General features: G+C 47.2%; 1 protein-coding gene across 1 annotated transcript; it reads left to right on the top strand.

The window, feature by feature from the left end:
* Nucleotides 1-1,672: 1,672 nt before the first annotated feature.
* On the top strand, nucleotides 1,673-10,840 carry EXOSC4 (exosome component 4). Its single transcript, XM_082257465.1, has 3 exons — nucleotides 1,673-1,896; nucleotides 10,072-10,278; nucleotides 10,444-10,840. Exons 1-3 carry the CDS (start codon nucleotides 1,726-1,728, stop codon nucleotides 10,813-10,815), a joined length of 750 nt encoding a protein of 249 aa, XP_082113591.1. The 5' UTR covers nucleotides 1,673-1,725; the 3' UTR covers nucleotides 10,816-10,840.
* The last annotated feature ends 6,151 nt before the right edge of the window (nucleotides 10,841-16,991 follow it).

Here is a 16,991-nt window from a genome sequence, read left to right as displayed (position 1 = left end):
GTAACAGTTAAATGAGAAAAAAACAATTAAAGGATATATATATATATAAAAAAATGATTATTGTTAACTTAAATTTCCAATAAAAATTAAAAAAAAAATGATTAAATAATACATGCTGTGTTTTATTTAATTGTTTTTTTTTTTTTTTTTTTTTTTATCTTTTAATTTTTTTTCTCATTTAACTGTTACCTGGTACTCCTGTAATTCTCATAATTTTCTTCATTTTCCTAACTGTTGTTAAATGTACCAAGCAATGAGTCAGAAGTAACAAATAATTGTAAATGTTATTGTTGAAATTGTTAACTTAAATAAAAATTAATTAAAAAAAAAAAAAGATTATCTTCTCTTCTGTTAATGTGAAGTAAAACAGTGGCAAAAAAAAAAAAAACAGAAGTAACGAATAATTGTTTGTAAATTTTATTGTTGAAATTGTTAACTGAAATAAAAATTAATGTAAAAAAGAAAAAAAAAAAAAAAAAAAGATTATCTTCTCTTCTGTTAATGTGAAGTAAAACAGTGGCAAAAAAAACAGAAGTAACGAATAATTGTTTGTAAATTTTATTGTTGAAATTGTTAACTTAAAATTCCAATAAAAATTAAAAAAAATGATTAAATAATACATGCTGTGTTTTATTTAATCGTTTTTTTTTTTATCTTTTAATTTTTTTTCTCATTTAACTGTTACCTGGTACTCCTGTAATTCTCATAATTTTCTTCATTTTCCTAACTGTTGTTAAATGTACCAAGCAATGAGTCAGAAGTAACAAATAATTGTAAATGTTATTGTTGAAATTGTTAACTTAAATAAAAATTAATTAAAAAAAAAAAGATTATCTTCTCTTCTGTTAATGTGAAGTAAAACAGTGGCAAAAAAAAAAAACAGAAGTAACGAATAATTGTTTGTAAATGTTATTGTTGAAATTGTTAACTTAAATAAAAATTAATGTAAAAAAGAAAAAAAAAAAAAAAAAAAAGATTATCTTCTCTTCTATTAATGTGAAGTAAAACAGTGGCAAAAAAAAAAAAAAAAAACAGAAGTAACAAATAATTGTTTGTAAATTTTATTGTTGAAATTGTTAACTTAAAATTGCAATAAAAATTAAATAAAAAAAAAATAAAACCCAAACCTTCATACTGTTATTATTTTTTTTTTTTTTAAGTAATTTTTATTGGAATTTTAAGTTAACAATTTCAACAATAAAATTTACAAACAATTATTTGTTACTTCTGTTTTTTTTTTTTTTTTTTTGCCATTGTTTTACTTCACATTAATAGAAGAGAAGATAATCTTTTTTTTTTTTTTTAATTAATTTTTATTTAAGTTAACAATTTCAACAATAACATTTACATACATACATTTGTTACATACTGTTATTATTATTCTCTCATTTATGATATGTATCAGCGAGTGATAGAGCGGAAGTAGCTAAAGCCTCCCGGAAGAGACGAGATGTATCATCGAGGGATAGACCGACACCGGAAGTATCTGAAGCCTCCAGGAAGAGACGAGATGTATCATTCGAGGGATAGACCGATACCGGAAGTAGGTAAAGCCTCCCGGAAGTCACGAGTTGTATCATCGAGGGATAGACCGGAAGTAGATGAAGCCTCCAGGAAGTGACGAGTTATATCATCGAGTCATAGACCGGAAGTGGCTGAAGCCTCCCGGAAGGGACGCATGTGTCAGGAAGCTGAGGTTCTCCTCACGTGTGTTTCTGTGTGGTGATGGCGGGACTGGAGCTTCTCTCTGATGAGGGGTTCAGGCAGGACGGGAGGAGGCCGGTGGAGCTCCGGAAGATCCAGTGCCGGATGGGGGTGTTCGAGCAGGCGGACGGCTCGGCCTATGTAGAGCAGGGGAACACCAAGGCGCTGGCCACCGTGTACGGACCGCATGAGGTGAGGTGGGGGGAGGTACGGGGCACTTCATCCGTGGAGGCTCAGATATACCTCAGATCTCTCTCATGGCTTGTTGTCCATCCCTTTCAATAGCAATAAAGTTGATCAAAAAAAAAAAAGATAAACTGCTTCCATACTGCGCCGATTCTGGCCTTCCTCTCCTTCATGTGAAAGTCATTTTTTTTTTTGTTGCCTATAGAAAATTTACTGCCAAACGTTCTATAAATATATCAGCGGAGACCCCGGGGAATAAAATGGCGGTTGTTGTTGTTGTTACAAACTTTGTCACTCGCTGTTTGCGCTGCGGATTTTCAAATGTGACCTGAAAGTGACAACACTCTCATAAATTAACCGCTTGCTGACCGCCCGCCGCAGATATACAGGTGTGCAAATCCTCATACCTGTATGGTGATCTGAGAGTGCGATCCTGGGGGGGGGTGCACACCCATCCCCCCCCCCCCCAGTCAGCGGGGAAGTCGGTGCACAGGACCAGCGGCCGCGATTGCCCCCGAGAAGAGAAAACGTCCGCTGTTCTCTCAGGAATCAACACAGAGCTCCTCCTATTTAGGAACACAGGTCTCTTCATTGATTCTACAAGCCCCTCCCCCTCACAGTTAGAAAACACCCCCTAGGCTCACACTTAAAGCAGAGTTCCAGCCAAACACACTCACCTGTCCAACGGTCCAGCAATGCGGGCGCCTGAAGCCTCGCTCTTCTCCCTCTCTGCTCTCCGGCATCACTGCTGTGGGCACCCGGCTGTGACAGTTTGCGGCTTCACAGCCGGGTACGCACTGCGCATGCGCGAGTTGCGCTACGCGTCGTGATTGGCCGGCAATCTTCTGGGATCTCTGACGTGTCCCAGAAGATTGGAGGGAGGGGGAGAGGAGAACTTCCGCTCGGGGAGACGCAGGGCGCTCCGAGCGGTAGTGGGAGCGGGTACCTGGCAAAACTAGGTACCCCCCCAAAAAAAATGACATGCCAAATGTGGCATGTCAGGGGGTTAGAATACCTAAAGCGGAAGTTACACTTTTGGGTGGAACTCCGCTTTAACCCCTTGATCACCCACAGTATTAACCCCTTCCCTGCCAGTGTCATTAGTACAGTGACAGTGCATATTTGTAGCACTGATTACTGTAGTAATGTCACTGGTCTCCCCAAAAATGTCAGTTAAGGGTCTGATCTGTCCGCCGCAATGTCGCAGTCCCGCTAAAAATCGCAGATCACCGCCATTACTAGTAAATAAAAATGATATAAATCTTTCCCCTAGTTTGTAGACGCAATAACTTTTGCGTAAATCAATCAAAATACGTTTATTGGGATTTTTTTCTACCAAACATATGTAGCGGAATACAAATTGGCCTAAAATGATGAAAAAAAATGTCATCATATTGGGAATGTTATATTGCAGAGCTTGACAAATTTGAAATCCAGGTGCCGGCTAAAATGAAGTTTTTTTTTTTTCCGCGCATGCTGAATGGCCGGCTTCTGTCAGACTGGCTGACCTACACACGGGCCCAATGGCCGCGCTCCTAGTACATGTGACTTACTGCTGACGGGTACCAATGGGTACCGCTGACCACCAAAAGAAAGCTCTATTTGTGGGGAAAAAAGGACATCAGTTTTATTTGTGTACAGCGTCGCATGACTGCGCAATTGTCCGTTAAAGTAGCGCAGTGCCAAATCGCAAAAAATGGTCTGGTCATTAAGGGGTTAAATCCCTCTGGTCCAGAAGTAGTTAAAAATAAAAAAACAGTAAAGTTAGCCCAGTTGTTTTCTATAATGTGAAAGATGATGTTGCGCTGAGTAAATAGAGACCCAACATGTAGCGCTTTAAAATTGCGCACAGTCGTGGAATGGCGACAAACTACAGTACTTAACCACTTAAGCCCCGGAAGATTTTACCCCCTTCCTGACCAGGGGGTATTTTGTGATTCGGCACTGCGTGACTTTAACGGACAATTGCGCGGTCGTGCGACGCTGTACCTAAACAAATTTGGCGTCCTTTTTTTCCCCACAAACAGAGCTTTCTTTTGGTGGTATTTGATCACCTGTGCGATTTTTTGATCACGCGCTATAAACAAAAAAAGAGCGACAATTTTGCAAAAATAACAATATTTTTCACATTTTTTTATATGAAATTCCCCCCAAAAAAAAGTAAAAATCAAAATTTTTTAAAATTTTCGGCCAATTTGTTTTATCCTACCTATGTTTGGTAAAAAAAAATCGCAAAAAGCGTATTTTGATTGGTTTGCGCAAAAGTTATCGCGTTTACTAACAAAGGGAAAGATTTTTGTTGTTTTTTTTTTTAACGCGTAATGATGGCGATCTGCGATTTTTTTTTTTTTTTTGCGGTACTGCGACATTGCGGCGGACAGATCGGACCCTTGACTGACATTTGTGACACTTTTGGGGTTACCAGTGACATTACTGCAGTAATCAGTGCTATATATATGTACTGTTACTGTAAAAATACACTGGTAGTGAAGGGGTTAACTTTATTTGGGAGGGAGGGGCTGTGTGTGTCCCAAGGGGCGTGCTTTCTACTGTGATTGGCTGGGGCTTGAGCTGTAAGGACACTGATCAACGGATCTACATAGTAGATCCGAGTGATCAGTGTTTTTACAGCGAGGAGAATGACAGGTGACTTGTTTACACAAGCTGCCTGACTTTCTCCCTCTCCCCCGCCGATCGCCGAGTGACCGGCGGACATCGGGTCCGCTGGTCACACGCGCGGGGGGGTCCGTGACCACGCGGGAGCGGGAGCGCGCCTCCGGGGGCGCGCGCTCGCTCCCTAAACCCTCACAGGCTAGTGACGTAGCCCTACGTCACTTTGCCTGTGAGGGGCTGACCGCCGACGTAGATCGGCGTTAGGCAGTTGGCAAGTGGTTAAAGGAAATCTCCATAGGTGACTCTTAAAAATATATATATATTTTTCTACAGGTTACCAGTTTCAAATGGCCACGAAGTCACCTGACAAGTAGCGCTCCATTCTGTGCAATGGAACCGTTCTAATCAGTGCGACTCAGAAAAAGGTTCCTGCACTACTTGGGGGCGGCTTGCATTGACTTCTATTGGAGAAGACGTTTGCAAGCCGCGATGAAGTCGCGCTGCGCTGGACGGCTTCAAAGTCGGGGAGACTTTGAGTCACCCCAGTGTGAACCGGCTCTTAGAGTCACAGAGGAGGTCTAGGGATAGAATTATTTCTCTTGCACTAATGGTCACGGCGATACAAAAGAAAAATACACTGACCACACGTGTGGTTTGAACACGTGTGTGAGCTCGGAGGGATGGAGCGGTTTAACCGCTTTCCGTCCGTGCTATAGGTGAAAGACGGTTACAACGCCTCTTCCAGTACTATAAGAACTTCTATAGACCTCCTCCTGTGATGGCGCCCGGCGTGCTCTGTGATCAGTGACTCCAGAGGCCCTTTACCATGTGATCAGCTGTCAGTCAACGACATCCAATCACAGAAGTAAACAGAATCCGGTTATCAGCTTTTTTTTTTTTACAGGGACATTTGTCCCAATCAGTGCCTCCCCTTCAGTGTCACCCATCATCCGTGTCACCTATCAGTGCCCATCAGTGCAGCCTCATCAGAGTCGCCTATCAGTGCTCATCACTTTCACCCATCAGTGCAGCCTAATCATCAGTGTCGCCTCAGGAGAAGCACCTGAGCAGTCCTCTATCCCCTGTCCTGTACAGATGTAGATCCTGAGCAGTCCCCCCTCCTGTACAGATGTAGATCCTGAGCAGTCCCCCCTCCTGTACAGATGTAGATCCTGAGCAGTCCCCCCTCCTGTACAGATGTAGATCCTGAGCAGTCCCCCGTCCTGTACAGATGTAGATCCTAAGCAGTCCCCCGTCCTGTACAGATGTAGATCCTGAGCAGTCCCCCGTCCTGTACAGATGTAGATCCTGATCAGTCCCCCCTCCTGTACAGATGTAGATCCTGATCAGTCCCCCCTCCTGTACAGATGTAGATCCTGATCAGTCCCCCCTCCTGTACAGATGTAGATCCTGAGCAGTCCTCTGTCCTGTACAGATGTAGATCCTGAGCAGTCCCCTGTCCTGTACAGATGTAGATCCTGAGCAGTCCCCCCTCCTGTACAGATGTAGATCCTGAGCAGTCCTCTGTCCTGTACAGATGTAGATCCTGAGCAGTCCTCTGTCCTGTACAGATGTAGATCCTGAGCAGTCCCCTGTCCTGTACAGATGTAGATCCTGAGCAGTCCCCCCTCCTGTACAGATGTAGATCCTGATCAGTCCTCTGTCCTGTACAGATGTAGATCCTGAGCAGTCCTCTGTCCTGTACAGATGTAGATCCTGAGCAGTCCCCCCTCCTGTACAGATGTAGATCCTGAGCAGTCCCCCGTCCTGTACAGATGTAGATCCTAAGCAGTCCCCCGTCCTGTACAGATGTAGATCCTGAGCAGTCCCCCGTCCTGTACAGATGTAGATCCTGATCAGTCCCCCCTCCTGTACAGATGTAGATCCTGATCAGTCCCCCCTCCTGTACAGATGTAGATCCTGAGCAGTCCTCTGTCCTGTACAGATGTAGATCCTGAGCAGTCCTCTGTCCTGTACAGATGTAGATCCTGAGCAGTCCCCTGTCCTGTACAGATGTAGATCCTGAGCAGTCCCCCCTCCTGTACAGATGTAGATCCTGATCAGTCCTCTGTCCTGTACAGATGTAGATCCTGAGCAGTCCTCTGTCCTGTACAGATGTAGATCCTGAGCAGTCCCCCCTCCTGTACAGATGTAGATCCTGAGCAGTCCTCTGTCCTGTACAGATGTAGATCCTGATCAGTCCCCCCTCCTGTACAGATGTAGATCCTGAGCAGTCCCCCCTCCTGTACAGATGTAGATCCTAAGCAGTCCCCCGTCCTGTACAGATGTAGATCCTGAGCAGTCCCCCGTCCTGTACAGATGTAGATCCTGAGCAGTCCCCCCTCCTGTACAGATGTAGATCCTGAGCAGTCCTCTGTCCTGTACAGATGTAGATCCTGAGCAGTCCCCCGTCCTGTACAGATGTAGATCCTGAGCAGTCCCCCGTCCTGTACAGATGTAGATCCTGAGCAGTCCCCCGTCCTGTACAGATGTAGATCCTGAGCAGTCCCCCGTCCTGTACAGATGTAGATCCTGAGCAGTCCCCCGTCCTGTACAGATGTAGATCCTGAGCAGTCCCCCGTCCTGTACAGATGTAGATCCTGAGCAGTCCCCCGTCCTGTACAGATGTAGATCCTGAGCAGTCCCCCGTCCTGTACAGATGTAGATCCTGAGCAGTCCCCCGTCCTGTACAGATGTAGATCCTGAGCAGTCCCCTGTCCTGTACAGATGTAGATCCTGAGCAGTCCCCCCTCCTGTACAGATGTAGATCCTGAGCAGTCCCCCCTCCTGTACAGATGTAGATCCTGAGCAGTCCCCCCTCCTGTACAGATGTAGATCCTGATCAGTCCTCTGTCCTGTACAGATGTAGATCCTGAGCAGTCCTCTGTCCTGTACAGATGTAGATCCTGAGCAGTCCCCCCTCCTGTACAGATGTAGATCCTGAGCAGTCCTCTGTCCTGTACAGATGTAGATCCTGAGCAGTCCCCTGTCCTGTACAGATGTAGATCCTGAGCAGTCCCCCCTCCTGTACAGATGTAGATCCTAAGCAGTCCCCCGTCCTGTACAGATGTAGATCCTGAGCAGTCCCCCGTCCTGTACAGATGTAGATCCTGAGCAGTCCCCCCTCCTGTACAGATGTAGATCCTGAGCAGTCCTCTGTCCTGTACAGATGTAGATCCTGAGCAGTCCTCTGTCCTGTACAGATGTAGATCCTGAGCAGTCCCCCGTCCTGTACAGATGTAGATCCTGAGCAGTCCTCTGTCTTGTACAGATGTAGATCCTGAGCAGTCCCCTGTCCTGTACAGATGTAGATCCTGAGCAGTCCCCCCTCCTGTACAGATGTAGATCCTAAGCAGTCCCCCGTCCTGTACAGATGTAGATCCTGAGCAGTCCCCCGTCCTGTACAGATGTAGATCCTGAGCAGTCCCCCCTCCTGTACAGATGTAGATCCTGAGCAGTCCTCTGTCCTGTACAGATGTAGATCCTGAGCAGTCCCCCGTCCTGTACAGATGTAGATCCTGAGCAGTCCCCCGTCCTGTACAGATGTAGATCCTGAGCAGTCCCCCGTCCTGTACAGATGTAGATCCTGAGCAGTCCCCCGTCCTGTACAGATGTAGATCCTGAGCAGTCCCCCGTCCTGTACAGATGTAGATCCTGAGCAGTCCCCCGTCCTGTACAGATGTAGATCCTGAGCAGTCCCCCGTCCTGTACAGATGTAGATCCTGAGCAGTCCCCCGTCCTGTACAGATGTAGATCCTGAGCAGTCCCCCGTCCTGTACAGATGTAGATCCTGAGCAGTCCCCCGTCCTGTACAGATGTAGATCCTGAGCAGTCCCCCGTCCTGTACAGATGTAGATCCTGAGCAGTCCCCCGTCCTGTACAGATGTAGATCCTGAGCACTCCTCTGTCCTGTACAGATGTAGATCCTGAGCAGTCCCCCGTCCTGTACAGATGTAGATCCTGAGCAGTCCCCCGTCCTGTACAGATGTAGATCCTGAGCACTCCTCTGTCCTGTACAGATGTAGATCCTGAGCAGTTCCCCGTCCTGTACAGATGTAGATCCTGAGCAGTCCCCCGTCCTGTACAGATGTAGATCCTGAGCAGTCCCCCCTCCTGTACAGATGTAGATCCTAAGCAGTCCCCCGTCCTGTACAGATGTAGATCCTGAGCAGTCCCCCGTCCTGTACAGATGTAGATCCTGAGCAGTCCCCCGTCCTGTACAGATGTAGATCCTGAGCACTCCTCTGTCCTGTACAGATGTAGATCCTGAGCAGTTCCCCCGTCCTGTACAGATGTAGATCCTGAGCAGTCCCCCGTCCTGTACAGATGTAGATCCTGAGCAGTCCCCCCTCCTGTACAGATGTAGATCCTAAACAGTCCCCCGTCCTGTACAGATGTAGATCCTGAGCAGTCCCCCGTCCTGTACAGATGTAGATCCTGAGCACTCCTCTGTCCTGTACAGATGTAGATCCTGAGCAGTTCCCCGTCCTGTACAGATGTAGATCCTGAGCAGTCCCCCGTCCTGTACAGATGTAGATCCTGAGCAGTCCCCCCTCCTGTACAGATGTAGATCCTAAGCAGTCCCCCGTCCTGTACAGATGTAGATCCTGAGCAGTCCCCCGTCCTGTACAGATGTAGATCCTGAGCAGTCCCCCGTCCTGTACAGATGTAGATCCTGAGCACTCCTCTGTCCTGTACAGATGTAGATCCTGAGCAGTTCCCCCGTCCTGTACAGATGTAGATCCTGAGCAGTCCCCCGTCCTGTACAGATGTAGATCCTGAGCAGTCCCCCCTCCTGTACAGATGTAGATCCTAAGCAGTCCCCCGTCTTGTACAGATGTAGATCCTGAGCAGTCCCCCCTCCTGTACAGATGTAGATCCTGAGCAGTCCTCTGTCCTGTACAGATGTAGATCCTGAGCAGTCCCCCGTCCTGTACAGATGTAGATCCTGAGCAGTCCCCCGTCCTGTACAGATGTAGATCCTGAGCAGTCCCCCGTCCTGTACAGATGTAGATCCTGAGCAGTCCCCCGTCCTGTACAGATGTAGATCCTGAGCAGTCCCCCGTCCTGTACAGATGTAGATCCTGAGCAGTCCCCCGTCCTGTACAGATGTAGATCCTGAGCAGTCCCCCGTCCTGTACAGATGTAGATCCTGAGCAGTCCCCCGTCCTGTACAGATGTAGATCCTGAGCAGTCCCCCGTCCTGTACAGATGTAGATCCTGAGCAGTCCCCCCCTCCTGTACAGATGTAGATCCTGAGCAGTCCCCCGTCCTGTACAGATGTAGATCCTAAGCAGTCCCCCGTCCTGTACAGATGTAGATCCTAAGCAGTCCTCTGTCCTGTACAGATGTAGATCCTGAGCACTCCTCTGTCCTGTACAGATGTAGATCCTGAGCAGTCCCCCCTCCTGTACAGATGTAGATCCTGAGCAGTCCCCCATCCTGTACAGATGTAGATCCTGAGCAGTCCCCCGTCCTGTACAGATGTAGATCCTGAGCAGTCCCCCGTCCTGTACAGATGTACATATACAGTAGATCCTGAGCAGTCTTCTCTCCTCCATCCCGTAGATCCGGGGCTCTCGCAGTAAGACCCTCCATGACCGGGCGGTGGTGAATTGTCAGTTCAGTATGGCCACCTTCAGCACAGCGGAGAGGAAGCGCCGCCCCCATGGAGACCGAAAGTCCACGGAGATGACGATCCACCTGAAGCAAACGTTCGAGGCGGCCATCCTCACCCAGCAGTACCCGCGCTCTCAGATCGACATCTATGTACAGGTGAGGGCAGAGGGGCGGAGCCTCCCTTTAACCATTTTCCAATTTTTTTTATTTGAAAATTCCAATTTTTTGGAGTCGGCTTTTTTGCAGTTGCAGGAGGGCTGTGGGTGGAGTGTAAAGAAATGGGCGTGGCTCTCCATTGATTGTCTCTTCTTTGTATTGCAGATCCTCCAGGCAGACGGCGGCAATTACTGCACCTCTGTGAACGCGGCCACTCTGGCGGTGATCGATGCCGGCATCCCTATGAGGGACTACGTCTGCGCATGCTCGGCCGGCTTCATCGAGGACACGCCATTGGTGGACCTGAGTTACATCGAGGAGGCGGCCGGGGGCCCTCAGCTGGCGATGGCTTTATTGCCGAAATCTGACCGGATAGCTCTGCTGGAAATGAACTCCCGGCTGCATGAAGATCACCTGGAGCGCGTCATGGACGCCGCCAGCAAGGCCTGTAAGGACGTCTACGCCGTCCTGGACCAGGCTGTGAGGGAGCATCTACAGGAGACTACAGCGCTGCTGGGGGACCCCGGACTGTCCTAACGGCCAATGAGCTCCCAGTATGAGGAGGACGGCCGCCGGGCTTCACCATAATGTGAATGGACAGCGATGTCTATGGGGTCTCTTCACACCGCGGGCTGGGAGACGTTTTTCTGCACATATGGGGGGTAATCCAGCCGTATACAATACAGTTATGTGTGTGTGACATGTGGGTGCATATTTATTTATATATATATATATATATACATGCACCCGCATCCCACATTTCACCACAGGAGGGAGCACTGGTAAAAGTCCAGCATCCGAGGAGGGGGGTAGAGCAATCACTGGCGGCAGCAGATCATGTAAGACATGGGTTCCCATCCTGCGGCCCTCCAGCTGTTACCGAACTACAAGTCCCATCATGCCTTTGCCTTTGGGAGTCATGCTTATAGCGGTCAACGGCTTGCAATGCCTCATGAGACTTGTAGTTCCCCTAAGTCCCTTGAGGCATTGCAAGCCGCTGACGGCTACAAGCATGACTCCCAAAGCTGGAGGCATGGTGGGATTTGTAGTCCCCCCCCCCCCCAAGTCCAATGAGGCATTGCAGGCCGCTGCTACAAGCGTGACTCCCAAAGGCAGAGGCATGGTGGGATTTGTAGTTCCCCCCCCCCCTAAGTCCCATGAGGCATTGCAGGCCGCTGACCGCTACAAGCATGACTCCCAAAGGCAGAGGCATGATGGGATTTGTAGTCCCCCCCCCCCTCCAAGTCCAATGAGGCATTGCAGGCCGCTGACGGCTACAAGCATGACTCCCAAAGGCAGAGGCATGATGGGATTTGTAGTCCCCCCCCCCCAAGTCCCATGAGGCATTGCAGGCCGCTGACGGCTACAAGCGTGACTCCCAAAGGCAGAGGCATGGTGGGATTTGTAGTTCCCCCCCCTAAGTCCCATGAGGCATTGCAGGCCGCTGACGGCTACAAGCATGACTCCCAAAGGCAGAGGCATGATTGGACTTGTAGTCCCCCCCCCTCAAGTCCCTTGAGGCATTGCAAGCCGCTGACCGCTACAAGCATGACTCATAAAGGCATGATGGGGTTTGTAGTTCCGCAACAGCTGGCGTGCCGCAGGATGAGCACCCATGATGTAAGATGATGCAGCCTCCTCCTCAGCTTCCAGATTATTATCCGACCATGGGAAGGGGGGGGGGGAGATAACACCCCCCCCACACCTGGAGGGCAGAATTATAATACAGGAATCCTGTGTGGTGAAAGGGGGGGTTCTGGGTTAAAGTGATATTAACTGCTTGCAATTTGGAAGATTTACCCCCCCTTCATGATCAGGACATTTTATGCTAGTCAGCACTGTGCTAATTTAACTGACAATTGCGCGGTCCTGTGACGCTGTACCCAAACTAAATTTATATCATTATTTTTCCCCCCACAAATAAGAGATTTCTTCTGGTGTTTGATCCCCTGTGGGGTTTTTTTTTTTTTTGTTAATAATGAAAAAAAAAATTCTTTTGATAAAATACAATATTTTTTTATCTTTCTGCCATAGAAGATCTCCAATAAAAACATTTCACAAAATCTAATTTCTTCATAAATTACGGCCAATTTGTATTCTGCTACGTTTTTGGTAATGAAAAAATCCCGATAAGTGTATTTTGATTGGTTTGCGCAAAAGTTATCACTTCTACAAACTAGGGGAAAGATTTATGTTTTTGTTTTTTTTTACTAGTAATGGCGGCGATCAGCAGATTATAGTGGGACTGCGATAGTTCCATAGTCAGGTTAAAAAAAAGACACAAGTCCATCTAGATCCAGGCGGTCCCCGGGTTACAAACATGATGGGGACTGTAGGTTTCTTCTTAAAGCGGAGTTCCGGACAAGTTTTTTATTTTCTTAGCAAAAAATACCCCTAGAATAGTCAGGGCTAGTACATTTAACCACTGACCGACCGCCCGCCGCAGTTGTACGTCGGTACTTTGACGCTAAATACCGGGGTTATGGCAGCAGATCGCTGCCATAACCCCGGTATTTTTTAAAACGGCGGGCGATCGGCTTTCAGCGAAGGGTGGTCCCAGCGGCGGATTCGCCGCAGGATCACCCTTGCGGTGCAGCGGAAGAGGTGCCCTCCTGCCGTTTTCCCCGCTTACCGGACCCGCAGGCAGCAGGGAAAACCATCCGGCCCTCTCTCCACACAGACAGGAAGTCCAGTGAGGGCAAGATGGCCCCCACTCTATGGACTTGAAGGACTGGAGTGACGTCAAACGTTGCCTAGCAACTGGCTTAAAAAGTTGATTTTTTTTTTTTTTTTTTTGGTGTCCTTGTGAGATATGAGGACTTTTTGACCACAGATCTCACATTAAAGAGGTCCTGTCCTCCTTATTTCTATTACAAGGGATGTTTACATTCCCTGTAATAGGAATAAAAATGATCAAATTTATTTTTTTAAACTGTGTAAATAAAATAAATAGGGGTATCTATGTGAGGTATCGCCGCGATCGTTAGAGCGAGAGCAATAATTCTATCCCCAGACCTCCTCTGTAACTCTAAGCCGGTAACCTATAGAAATTTTTAAAGTGTCGCCTCTGGGGATTTTTAAGTACCAAAGTTTGTCGCCATTCCGCAAGCGTGCGCAATTTTGAAGCGTGACATGTTGGGTATCTATTTACTCAGAGTAACATTATCTTTCACATTATAGAAAAAAATTAACTTTACTGTTTTCCTATTTTTTAACCACTTAAGCCCCGGAAGATTTTACCCCCTTCCTGACCAGGTGGTATTTTGCGATTCGGCACTGCGTGACTTTAACGGACAATTGCGCGGTCGTGCGACGCTGTACCTAAACAAATTTGGCGTCCTTTTTTTCCCACAAACAGAGCTTTCTTTTGGTGGTATTTGATCACCTGTGCGATTTTTTTTGATCACACGCTATAAACAAAAAAAAAAAGCGACAATTTTGCAAAAAATAACAATATTTTTCACATTTTTTTATATGAAATTCCCCCCCAAAAAAATGTAAAACAAAATTTTTTAACATTTTCAGCCAATTTGTTTTATGCTACCTATGTTTGGTAAAAAAAATCGCAAAAAGCGTATTTTGATTGGTTTGCGCAAACGTTATTGCGTTTACTAACAAAGGGAAAGATTTTTGTAATTTTTGTTGTTTTTTTTTTTAACGCGTAATGGCGGCGATCTGCGACTTTTTTTTTTGCGGTACTGCGACATTGCGGTGGACAGATCGGACCCTTGACTGACATTTTTGACACTTTTGGGGGTACCAGTGACATTACTACAGTAATCAGTGCTATACATATGCACTGTTACTGTAAAAATACACTGGCAGTGAAGGGGTTAACTTTTTTTGAAAGGGAGGGGCTATGTGTGTCCCTAGGGGCGTGCTTTCTATTGTGATTGGCTGTGGCTTCAGATGTATGAAGAGTGATCAACGGTTCTACATAGTAGAACCGTATGATCATCCTTCATACACAGGGGAGAATGACAGGCGGCTTGTTTACACTAGCCGCCTGACTTTCTCCCCCCGACGATCGCAGAGTGACCGGCGGACATCGGGTCCGCCGGTCACATGCGCAGGGGGGTGCGTGACCGCGCGGGAGCGCACTCGCTCCCTAGACCCTCACACGCTAGCGACGTAGACCTACGTCGCTTTGCCTGTGAGGGGCTGACTGCCGACGTAGATCGGCGTTAGGCAGTCGGCAAGTGGTTAATTAAAAAAAGTGATTTCCAAGAAAATTGCGTTTGGATGACCGCTGCGCAAATACAGTGTGATGAAAAATATTGCAGCGATCTCCATTTTTTTTCTATCAGGTCTCTGAAAAAAAATATATAATGTTTGGGGGTTTGAAGTAGTTTTCTAGCAAAAAAAAAGGATTTTAGCTTGTAAACAACAAGTGTCAAAAATAGGCCTAGTGGGTAAGTGGTTAAACAACGCTATCCTCTAAACCAGGGGTCCTCAACTCCGGCCCTCAGGGCCCACTAACAGGCCAGGTTTGCAAGATAACTGAAATACATCCCAGATGATATAATTTGCTGCTCAGTGATTGCAGTATTCTAGTCTGCATCTCCCCAAGGTAATACTTAACCACTTAAGCCCCGGAGGATTTTCCTGCTAAACGACCAGGGGGTATTTTGCGATTCAGCACTGCGTGACTTTAACAGACAATTGCGCGGTCGTGCGACGCTGTATCTAAACGAATTTGGCGTCCTTTTTTTCCCACAAACACAGCTTTCTTTTGGTGGTATTTGATCACCTGTGCGATTTTTACTTTTTGCGCTATAAACAAAAAAAGAGCGTGCATTTTGCAAAAATAACAATATTTTTCACATTTTTTTTTATATGAAATTCCCCAAAAAAAAATGTAAAAATCAAAATTTTTTTAAATTTTCGGCCAATTTGTTTTATCCTACCTATGTTTGGTAAAAAAAATCGCAAAAAGCGTATTTTGATTGGTTTGCGCAAAAGTTATCGCGTTTACTAACAAAGGGAAAGATTTTTGTCATTTTTGTTGTTTTTTTTTTTTTTTTTAACGCGTAATGGCGGCGATCTGCGATTTTTTTTTTTTTTTTTTTTTTTTTTTTTTTTTTTTTTTTTTTTTTTTTGCGGTACTGCAACATTGCGGCGGACAGATCGGACCCTTGACTGACATTTTTGACACTTTTGGGGTTACCAGTGACATTACTACAGTAATCAGTGCTATACATATGCACTGTTACTGTAAAAATACACTGGCAGGGAAGGGGTTAACTTTATTTGGGAGGGGGGGGGGCTGTGTGTGTCCCTAGGGGCGTGCTTTCTACTGTGATTGGCTGTGGCTTGAGCTGTAAGGACACTGATCAACGGATCTACATAATAGATCCATGTGATCAGTGTCTTTGCAGCGAGGAGAATGACAGGTGGCTTGTTTACACAAGCTGCCTGACTTTCTCCCTCTCCCCCGCCGATCGCCGAGTGACCGGCGGACATCGGGTCCGCTGGTCACACGCGCGGGGGGGGGTCCGTGACCGCGCCTCCGCGGGCGCGCGCTCGCTCCCCAGAGCCTCACAGGCGAGCGATGTAGCCCTACGTCACTCTGCCTGTGAGGGGCTGACTGCCGACGTAAATATACTGTGAGCAGTCGGCAAGCGGTTAAAATCTGGCCTGAGGACCACTGCTCTAAACCAGGAATATGCAAACTGTAGCCCTCCAGATGTTGCAGAACTACAAGACCCATGAGGCATAGCAAGACACTGACAGTCACAAGCATGACACCCATAGGCAGAGGCATGATGGGACTTGTAGTTTTGCAACAGCTGGAGGGCCGTAGTTTGAGGATCCCTGCTGTAAACTGCCCCCTGTTTAGTGTACATGCAGCATGAATTACTTGTGAAGTTCTTGTCCAGCGCGGCCATCTTGCTGTGTGGGCAGCTGAAGCCGCAGCGTCCCTCTTCCTGGATTTTGCGAGTCCCAGAATGCTATACCCTCGTCACTTCCAGTCGCGTCATCCCACCGCTGATTCCGCGTCATTGCGCATGCCCAGAAGCTGTTCTCCATCCATCAGCAGAGAATGACCTAGGGATGCACCGATCCGATATTCGGATCGGAAATCAGCCCCCGATCCGGACAAAATAGCTGGATCGGAGATCGGTAAAATTTAGCCGCCCCACGGGCTGATCCGGTTTTTGCTGAGTAACAGATGCACTCCGCCTGTGAATGGAGGAGCCACACACACGAAGCAGCGGTTTCGCTCTGTACTGCAGCCGCTTGCTTCGGATCGGTTCCGTATTGGTATCAGCGATTTCACAATGCCAGATATCGGTATTGGCTCCAAAAAAGTCGGATCGGTGCATCCCTAGAATGACCGCGCCTGCACAGGAAGTGATGAGGGGCAGGCGCATTGACTCCTGGGATTGATGACGCTCATCTCCCAGGAGTCAATGCAATGCAGGAAATGACGGCTGCATAAGGAGGAAGTGCAGTGATTATTCATTAAAAATAAGGCAAGCGAACCAAAAAATATCCGATTTGTTTTTTAGAATGTAATAATGTTATGTATGGTGTGCAGTTTAAAATGTGGCCGGAGCTCCGCTTTAAGTCGAATTTGTTTGTAAGTCGGAACGGATACATTTTTTAACCACTTTACCTCCGCTCACATGGAGGCTACTGCGGCAAAGTGCCGCGATCCCGTACAGCGACGTAGACCTACGTCGCTGGACTCCGCCCCTTGTGGCCAGAGC

Source organism: Pelophylax lessonae, assembly GCF_965119305.1.
Source record: "Pelophylax lessonae genome assembly, chromosome: 5".
Taxonomy (NCBI): domain Eukaryota; kingdom Metazoa; phylum Chordata; class Amphibia; order Anura; family Ranidae; genus Pelophylax; species Pelophylax lessonae.
Note: the sequence above shows the minus strand (reverse complement) of the source record. Positions and strands in the feature narration are given on the sequence as shown.

Excerpts from the sequence above, each read along its gene's own strand:
- EXOSC4 (XM_082257465.1), top strand. The coding sequence starts at position 1,726 with ATGGCGGGACTGGAGCTTCTCTCTGATGAGGGGTTCAGGCAGGACGGG. Across the intron at positions 1,897-10,071 it reads CCGTGTACGGACCGCATGAG|ATCCGGGGCTCTCGCAGTAA; the intron begins GTGAGGTGGGGG and ends TCCATCCCGTAG. Across the intron at positions 10,279-10,443 it reads AGATCGACATCTATGTACAG|ATCCTCCAGGCAGACGGCGG; the intron begins GTGAGGGCAGAG and ends TTTGTATTGCAG.